This window comes from Grammomys surdaster, unplaced genomic scaffold (genome assembly GCF_004785775.1).
Source record: "Grammomys surdaster isolate TR1022 unplaced genomic scaffold, NIH_TR_1.0 125849, whole genome shotgun sequence".
NCBI lineage: Eukaryota > Metazoa > Chordata > Mammalia > Rodentia > Muridae > Grammomys > Grammomys surdaster.
The window spans coordinates 13,175-23,099 of record NW_021620675.1 but is presented as its reverse complement, the minus strand read 5'-3'; the positions used below and the strand labels follow the sequence as shown (position 1 = coordinate 23,099).

General features: G+C 43.8%; 1 protein-coding gene across 3 annotated transcripts in view; it reads right to left on the bottom strand.

Annotated features, from left to right (window-relative positions):
- The window catches only part of Chd1l (chromodomain helicase DNA binding protein 1 like), a 48,092-nt gene that overhangs the window by 35,798 nt on the left and 2,369 nt on the right, over nt 1-9,925 (bottom strand). For all 3 annotated transcript variants that reach the window (XR_003714188.1, XM_028789724.1, XM_028789725.1), the window contains exons 2-5: nt 4,963-5,075; nt 4,025-4,131; nt 3,392-3,506; nt 2,745-2,776 (exon numbers count right to left, since the gene is read on the bottom strand). Coding sequence is in view for 2 of the 3 variants with exons in the window: in XM_028789724.1 (XP_028645557.1) it covers nt 2,745-2,776; nt 3,392-3,506; nt 4,025-4,131; nt 4,963-5,075 (367 nt within the window). In the remaining variant the exon portion in view is untranslated. The remainder of the gene's footprint in view (nt 1-2,744; nt 2,777-3,391; nt 3,507-4,024; nt 4,132-4,962; nt 5,076-9,925) is intronic.

The following is a 9,925-nucleotide window of genomic DNA, read 5'->3' as shown; positions in this document are numbered from 1 at the left end:
CTGTAATACCAATAGGTGGTAAAGCATATGGCATACGAGAAGGCATACGAGAAGGCATATATGGTCACTGTAATACCAATGTTAGCTGGGTGGAGTGGAACATGTCTGTGACCCTAGCACTTGGGAGGTAGGCAATACAAGGATACCACAACTGTGAAGCTAGCCTTAGCTACACAGTAAGGCCAGCCAGGGCTACATGCAAAACAGTCTCCAAACAAAAAAAAAAAAAAAATTAAAAACCAACCAAACAAGACATGAATATTGTATGTCTTTAAAAACTACAAAAAAAAACCAAAACCAAACGTAAGGTAAAATGTAAAACATATTGAGACTGTTAATTTTGCTTGTAAGCATCAGAGAATATCACATTATATTTTTATTTTTTAGACGTATTTATCTGGGGGATGGCACAAGTGTGCCATGGTGTGTATGGTCAGAGGACAACTTGCAGGAGTTGATGCTTTCCTTTCCCATGTGGGTTCTCAGATAGAGCTCAGATCCTCAGGTTTGGTCTGCATAGGGAGAGTCTATCCCCCAAACAGACAGATAAACCACAGGGATGGGAAGAAAACAACAGATAGAAAAGAAATGCAGGGGCCATGTGCTTTACCTCATTTATCTTCCACAGATGGAGGAAGGACTGGGAACCCAGGGAGAGCACAAGGAGCCCAGGAGCAGGGTGCATTCAACACCGATAAAGTGTGAGCGTTTCCATGGTTGGACAGTGGCCATGAGAGAAGGTGAACCACTGCCCACAGGACAGTGTCACCACAAACAGGTGCCCCAGTTCCCTTTTTATACATGCAAATATCCAAAAACGCTTATTAAATGAAACAGGTTTCAGGGTGGTAAATGTGACACATTAAAGGAGAGAGGATCACGTGACCATCAAAGGATGCTCTCAAGAGGCTCCTGGAGAGAAGAGAGAGTACAGGGAATCCCAGCACCCAGTACAGTAAAGTCTAATTCTCTTGATTCAAAGACTGTGTACGTCTGTAATCTGAAAGACTCCAAGCTGCTTATGCTGCTACCATGCACATCTTTAATGTCCACAGTGCATCTCTGGAGGACAGACATGACAGTTCCCTGCCATTTCCAGTATGAACAGCACAGCAACGGGAAAAGCAATCTTAGCTAACGCTTTTAGAATACATCTATGCTGCGGGAGTCAACACTATAAATGTCCCTCACTTAGTATGTTCTTAAACCCTCCTACCAATGTACTTAGAACAGATAATCTGAGACAGAAAGGCAGTGCTTTTCCTGAGAAATGCGACACTTGGTGCAGCTACGTACATAAAAGGGGGGTTGGCAGCCGAGAACTGGCGTTGAAGTCCTGCTTTCACATTTACTAACATTAGCTATACGAACAGCTAATCTTGGTTGTCAACTTGACACATCCAAGAAGGGGGAACCTCAACTGAGCATTGCCCACATCAGGCTGGCCTGTGGCCACATCTGTGATGCATTTCTTAGTTGCTAACTGATATAGGAAGGCCCAGCCCACTGTGTGTGGTGTCAACCCTAGGCCTGTTATATTAAAAACCTAACTTCTTCATCTGTATAGTAGAAGAATCTGCCTGAGAGGAGATTTATTCGTATTTAAATTTGTAGTGTGTGTGTGTGTGTGTGTGTGTGTGTGTATGCACATGTCTGTGCTCACAAACAGGGGTGTGGTGGTTTGAATGGGTATGGCTACCACTGACTCCTGACTGAATGTCTGTGTGTGTGTGTGTGTGTGTGAGAGAGAGAAAGGCTATGCGTAAGCAAATACATGCCATGGTAAACCTACGGAGGCCTAATACTCACCAGTTATGGCCTAGTTTACTTACTGTCCTTTAAGATTTCACATTCATTGCCTGTTTTTTAATTACATGAATGTGCACATGAGAACAGGTGTGTGCAGAGGCCTGGAGCATCCGATCCCCCTGCACCTAGAGTTAAAGTTACAGGCAGCTGTGAGCCAGTGCTGTGGGTTGTGGGTGCTCACTCAGGTCTGCTGAAAGAGCAGCAAGCACGCTCACCACTGAGCCACCTCTTCAGTCCCTCTGCACATTTCTCACTCCTAACTGGACTCTGTATTTCCAGTGTCAGACCATTAAAGGGGTCAGAGAGCTGACTCAGCAGGTGAAGGCTCTTGATGGATCTAAATTGGGTCTCTGCAACCCAAATAAGCCAGATGTGGTAATGGATCTGTGGTCCCAGCACACCTATGGCAAAATGGGACATAGAGAGATGAGAATCAGACAGAAACTCAAGGGTCAGCTAGTCTGGAGTGTGCTGCACAATGGAAGAAGGAAAAGACTCTGCCACAAAACAGTAGAAGAGAGAGAATCAGCTCACACACACGGGCAACCACACAGATCCAGACACACATGGTGGGGGAGGTCAGGCGAGCAGGCACAGACCACTTAGAAAACAAAGAAGGGGTGAGACACGGAGAACTCACAGCAGCACCCTGCCTATCATGTGTAAATCACTGGCTTCAATCTCTAGGACTCCCCTCCAAGTAAAACTCTATTAAATAGACGAAAGGAAAAACAGAGAAAAGCATACATTCCTCTGGTGGAAAAGATACTATGCTCACTTGATAAAAGAATGTTAGACAGAAGCCATAAAATCTATGTTAGCCATCAAGACTTCAAAATAAGACAAACGCAGGAGGGCAGAATTCCACAGTATGAGGGAAACACGTGACTTTCACGGCTCATGCAATGGTTCCTGGGGCAGCACAACCTACTCACGATTTTAGAAATGAGGCATCTTTTAAGCAAATCTGAAAAAGTAAAAAAGACAAATTAAAAAAAAAGGTTGGTGCTGAGAAATTCCAGGGTTGACAAGCTATTTTCCTGTCTTGGGGACTCTCCAATTACAACAGTTCTGCCTTTCCTTCCCTAGTGACACAAAGCTGAGTGTCCTTTCTAAGTCTAAACAAAAGGGAGTCTGGTAAGGGGAAGATCTCATTTCCAAGGCCCAAGTCTTCTTCTAACAAGAACTAACAATGAGACTGTAGCTAAGTGTGCTTTAGTCAAGTGCACACAAGCCAGAGTCACTGGAAGGAGAGAACTCGAGTTGAGAAAGTGCTCCCACCAGAGTGTCCTGTGGTCAAGCCTGGGGAGTGTTTTCTTGACCGATGATTGATATAGGGGTGGCCAGCTCACCGTGGTGGGACTAACCCTCTCAAGCAGGGACAAGAGAGAAGGAAACCAACCAACACAATGCCCCACGATCCTTCACTTCTGTGGTCACAAAGTCCCTTTGAGAATGTGGTGAAGGGTCACTTCCTGCCCTCCAGACCCCCTAGAATATGCTCTGTATAAACAGAATCACAGTGGTTTTAACCACGTCTTTGGCCCAGGTTAGGAGTTCTTGTAGAGAAGCAGATGTCTACCTCATAGGTTGTCAGCAGGACATGAAAACCTGACTCCTGTTTTAGGTCCTGCTGAAGGCGGGCTCTCTCTTCCTTGTCACCTGTGTATGTCACACAGGAAAGACCTGGAGCAAATCTGGAGCAAAGAAAAGAGACGGACAGTGCACATATTAGAGTGACCCATGGGACAGTGTAGGTTACCAAGCAAACCACACTTCATGAGACTGTGCAATGTGCAGACCCTAGGAGGCCTGGCACCCAGAAAGAGTCCTGGGGCCTCCAAACCATACCTAGGGTCATGGCTAAGCCTCAGTAAGGCCCTGATGAAAATGTTTACCCATTAGAGTTAGGTCTTAAAAGGAAACCTTTCTAATGTTAGTCATGTCCTACATCAATATGAAAAGGATGGCTTTTCTTCAGTCCAATAAACTTCATTAAAAATGAATACTGGCCTTCAAGCTGCCAAACAGAAGTGATAAGACCTGGACCCTCCTCTCCTGGATCCCCAGTGTCTACCTACCTTGCTTCAATTCAGACCTTTCTAGAATAAACTCATTAACTGTATAAGACACTATTATTTTATCATATTTTTTACACCAGCCAGAATATCTTAAGCGACACAAAGACTAAAAGCTCACCGAGTTTACTCCGTACCTTTCCATCTCCTCTTTCCAGTTGTTCAGAACAGACAAGGGACAAAGAATCAGAAACGGCCCTTCGTCGTTCACTCTCCCCACCAAGTAAATGAGGAGAGCGATAGTCTGGAACAGAGGGAAAAAATTAGTTCTGATCACATTTCCTCATGGGAAATAACCACAGAGTCCTCACAACCACTGGAACACGCATGCGCGCACGCGCACACACACACACACACACACACACACACACACCTCAAAGGACTGATAAGAGCCCTGACTGTCAGGATTTCGAAATGCTATCACCATGGCATTTGCTTGTGTATTCTGACTACCCTGACTTTAATATTCTATAGATTAGGACTCCCCACCCCGTGTGATTAACTCACAGGGTATGATGTAACTGGACTGTCTATCAACCCAAACCCACAAATGACATGTCAACCCAAGGCAGTTTTGCTCAACATCCTGATGTCGCCTGCCTAACAGCGTCCTAACAACAAGACTCTCCAGGTCTCTACACTTTATGTTGCTTCCTTTAATGCCATTAGTTAGCTAGTGAATTTAGAAACCACATGACACTACAGTCACACTAAGCTAGCCTGAGAGTGACCCAGGAAGCAGATACCACACAAAACCTGCTAAGGAAGTCACAATTAACTTAATGCTAAGACAGGTAAATTATTTTTTTTTTACAGAAAAAAGCCCTGGACCAGGGCCACTGGCTGCTCTAATTAAGCCATGCCTTCTCTCAAACACATTAAAAAAAAAAAAGTCAAACAAGGGCAATGGTACAATTTTAAAAACTTGAAATAGAAAACACAACTCTAAGATCACAATCCTTTAAGAGGCTACTTTCTGTATTTTACACCCTAGTAAGAACCACACTGCTGCGGTGAGCACGTGGATAACCATGAGCTGCGTGAGGTGAGCTGCGCTCCTTCCACAGGAGCATACCTGGCAGGTCTTCCCCAGGCCCATCTCATCTCCCAGGATGCAGCCATTCTGGCAATGGAAGCACTGGACTAACCAATTGACTCCCTCCAGTTGGTAAGAGCGTAGATGAATCCCTAGAAATAAAAAAAAAAAAAAAGAAGCAGTCCGAAGAACAGAAGTTTCAGCAAGCTTCAGGTTCTATGGCGGCCTCACCTCCCACACTACAAATCAGGCCAGCCACAGTACTTACTCCCTTCCTGGCTACTTTTTATGCAGACGTGGTCACCATCTGTCACTCATTGAAACTCCTAAGCATGTTGTCTTTGTCACCTAATCCACCTGACAGAAAGTCTACGGAGTCTCACATCCCTACTACTCAGTCCTGGAAACGAGCATTCCTAACACAGCTAGCTCATCGACAAGCAGCACTCAGGCTGTGGATGCTAAGGAGAGAAGCAGACCGGGCTCCGTCACACCACGCTTCAACACGGTACAGCGCATCGTCATACAGAGTCCTTCACAGTGCGTGGATGTGAAATGTCGTCCACTGGCTCATTTACTTCAACACTTGGGCCCCAGCTAGAGATGCAATTTGGGTGGGTGGTGGGAGCTTTAGGGGGATGGGGCTTAGCTGGAGGAAGTAGACCAAGGCACCCAGAGAGCAGACCTTGGGGCTACAGCCTGGCTCCACCTTTCACCTAAGCTCACCAGTGTCACAATGCCTCGAACTGCCTCCTCCTACTGCCATCTCTGGGACCTGCTCCAACTACCAAGCATCCTGTAATGGGCTTTTTCTCCACATCCTAAGTCTGAATAAATGCTTCCTTCCTTAAATTACTTTCGTTAGATATTCTGTCACTGAAAATTGGCACCAAGAAATGGGGTCATTGTTATGATCAATCTGGCTTTGTGGTTTATAGAACTGGTTTGCAAGAGGGAGGTTAAGAGCCTAGAGCTGTAGGCTAAAGAAGCCCTAGTATCCTGTAAGCTGGATGCTGCTGGGCATTCAGAAAACCAGAATGCCAACAGGAACTCAGGAGTCTGGATCAGGGAATGGGTGTTTCACGGGGAGAAGACTCGAACTGGAGCATGCTGGTAAATTAAACCGGTTTTGTTCTGCCAGGGTCCTGAGGCTGGATCCAAAAGTAATGGTTTAAAGTGTCAACAGAAGGAATTTCAACACAACTCGGCATTTAGACTTGGCATGGCCTCTGCTTGCCAGTCAGATTTACAGTAAGGATCCAGAGATGAGAGGTGCAGAAATATGAAAAAATATATAGTTTGGCAAAGGAGGGTGAGTGAGCAAATTTAAAGTTATAGATAAGACAGAAGAAGGTAAACTTGTGGAAGCATCCAGGATGTAAGACTAAAAGCCCATTTGAAAAACTTTCATTTAGAGACTCTTACCTGTAGTGGCATATTTTCCCCCCAAGTTGGGAGGAGCTAAGGTGGGAGGAGTAAGGAGAGGAAGAGCTCGGGAGGCAGAGATGGAGGAGAGATGAAGGACCACACATGTATTGGGAGCAGTCCTGGGTAACAACTTATATCTACGTTAAATACTGGGACACACCTCTTATTGTGTGGGCATCTTGTTATTGAGCATTACCAAACATATAAAGCCTTTGGATAATCTAAGCATTAGAGTCTCATTTCTACTGGGTACCGTGTGAATGGCGGGATGGTCTGGGCTCAGCCCAGCCTTGCTGAGACAGCGTGGTAGACTGGCAAAACCATCTCCCACACTGGCATCTTGTGGGTGGTGTTTCCCAATCAGGACCACAGGCCTGCTGACGCCCAACAGTGCTGAGTATGCTTTCTCTTCTGTGCCGTGGAATATCCACCAAACTGAAGGCCAGCAGACAAGGCTCAAAGGATACGAAGGAGCTGACCACAATGCAGCCAAACTAGAAACTCCAGACAGAAATGTAACAAGGAAGGTTCCAAGCTCCTGGAAACTAAACAACAAACTTACAAATCTTCTAAACAAGCCATTTCATAAATCTCAAGGGAAAGAACTACACCAGTCTGAATGAAATAGAAACTTAATACCTTAAAACTTACAGAACAAAAATTAAGTCAAAATAGATCTCAGGCTCAAATGTAAAACTGAAAATATTCAGAGAGGCGGGGGTGGGGCACAAAGTCTTTAGGCTAAATAGACCACAAGTTCTTTTTTCCTTTTTAATTTGTGCATAGCATACATGTGTGCATGTGTTAGTGCAGGCAGATGAATGGCAGCACACTTGTAGAGGTCAGAGGTCAACTCTTGGGAGCCAGTTCTCTTACCACTTATGACACCAGAACCCGAACTCAGGTCATGTGTGCAACCACATTCACCCATTGAGCCATCTTACCAGCCCAAATTGACACCAAATAGGCAAACAAAAAATTACATAAAATAAATCTGATAAACTCGAGCAAACTAATTGTTTTTGCAAAATCATTCATGTAAGAGAAAATCCTACTATCTAGAATATTTTAAAAAAAACTCAAAAATGAAGTGAAAGAATACAAATTAAAAATTGGGTGAAAAAACAAAAAGATAAAGCAAATAGGAATATTCACATTCAAACCACTGGAAGACATCACCAGCACGATTAGGAGAACAAAACAAAACACCCAGAAAGGTAAAACAAACCGTGGCATCATGGTGAGACGGGACCACTCAAGCACAGCTGGTAAGGATAAGAAATAACACTAACACTTTCTTTAGAAAAGCAAGCAACCTCTGACCCAGGAACAGCACTCCCTTGTGGTTGTCACAAGGAAATGACAACTTATCTTCACATACAACCTACACACAAAGGTTCTCAACACTGGAGAAAGGTGAAAGCAAAAAAACTAAAAACAGGGCTGGAGAGATGGCTCAGCAGTTAAGAGCACTGGCTGCTATCCAGAGGTCCTGAGTTCAATTCCCAGCAACCACATGGTGGCTCACAACCATATGAAATTAGCATAGCTATCAACAGGCAATGGGAGAGACTTATAGTAGTGGAAATGTTCTCCACCTTGGCTGTGTAGACAAATGTCAACTCCTAACTGACATCTTATTTTGCAAGTTGGTATCACCGTGGAAAACTGGATAGAGCCTACAGGGAGCTCTCTGTATTACTTCCTGCAACTGCATGTGAATCTGTGACTGCCACATTATAAAAGTTTAATTTTCTTATTTAAAAATGATTTATTTTGAATTATGTGTGTGCTGTGTGGCTGTGTCTGGTTATGTGCACATGAGTGCAGATGCCCACAGAGGCCAGAAGAGGGCATCAGATCCCATGGAGCTGGAATAATAGGCAGTTGTAAGCTACTTCACTGTGCTTGGAGAACAAGGGTCCTCTGCTCTATCTGCTCCATCTGTAGGCAGTCTCTCCAGCCCCTAAAAGTTTAATTTTTAAAAATGAATAAAATTATCAATACAGGGATAACAACACTAACATTTAAGAGTCAAATGCAGAGACAGAAATTATCCTAAGTCGTTTAGACAGAAAAAGAGTTTAATACAGAGAATTAGGTCACTGTAATCTTGTTGGAAAGACTGGAGGAATGGCCTCAAGGTTGGCGTCTGAGTAGAACAGTGAGTCAGTTCCACAGAACTGCTGGAAAACCAAAAACAAACAAAGAAACAAACAGAAACCCAGACCACTGCACAGTCAGCTCCAGAAACTGATCACCTTCCACCTCAATCCACAACAACCCAGATGCTCCACAGGTAAGAGCCCACAGAAAAACCGGAAACACACATCCACCACCACTCCAAACTATCTGTGGCTCTCCTGCTCCAAATTACATGCTTCCTTTCGTACATTAAGGCATAAGAGAACCACAGGGATCTGGGAAATGCACTGTTTTCTAACCCTAGGGTCTGGGTTTCTCTGTCGCTCTCAGGCAGAGGACCAAAATGACAGGCCAAACAAACAGACAAACAAACACACAAACCAAAAAAGTCCTAAGGTGCTTTTTAATCCAAAGATACATAAACCAATTTCCACCATTACTAATCACCAAATAAACATTCTGGCAAACAATAAGCTATTTGAACTTCTCAAATTAGAAATTACCAGTGTTGCTCAGTGTAAAGAAACATACAAACATTTTGCACTCTGCATTCTAGATACACTGTGATGAGGATTTTAATCCACAGCTATGGGTTGGAGAGTTGGCTTGGGAGTTAAGAACACTTGTTGCTCTTGAAGAAGACCCAAGACTCCCAGGACCCACGTGGAAGCTCACAACTATCTGTAACTCCAGTTTCAGAGACTCCAATACTCTCCTCTGACCTCCATAGACACCAGGCACTCATGTAGTACCTATACATTCATGCAAGCAAAATACTCACACATAAAATAATAAATCTAAAACATTAAACTCGTAACTGTAATAAATACCTGGCTGTGATAATATGTACATTTGATATCTGTCCCATGCATTCAAACCTGCAACCTCTTGTCTGCTCACTTATATTCTTTTAACAAGAATGCCCCTGCACATATAGGCTCCTCCTGGGGTATTACATGCAGCTAGATTTGATCTGTACAGATTTAAATCAGACGCATATAGGGGTGATGGTAAAGGTGGGGGAGAGTGCTCTTTTGGAAGGGAGGGGAAAGACCTGCTCAACAAAAGGGAGAACATGCCCTTTACTGGAAACCTAGCTAACTACTCAGAAGGAAAAAGGTGGGTAAAATAACAGTTCGGGTATCTAAAAGGCAACAAAGAATCATACTATTAATTATCTAAAACCAAAACAAACCTATAACAATGTAATCTGTGTATATTTATACATATGTAGCTTTAACAAACTCTTCTCATCTGGGCTGACAATGCTCCCTCCCAGAGCCAAAGACGTCCTAATAAAAAACCAAATACAAGAGATGAGAAGCCCTCTTTTGAGTTGTTAGGAATGTAAACTAAAATTTCTTCTTCTTCTTCTTCTCCTTCTCCTTCTCCTTCTCCTTCTCCTTCTCCTTCTCCTTCTCCTTCTCCT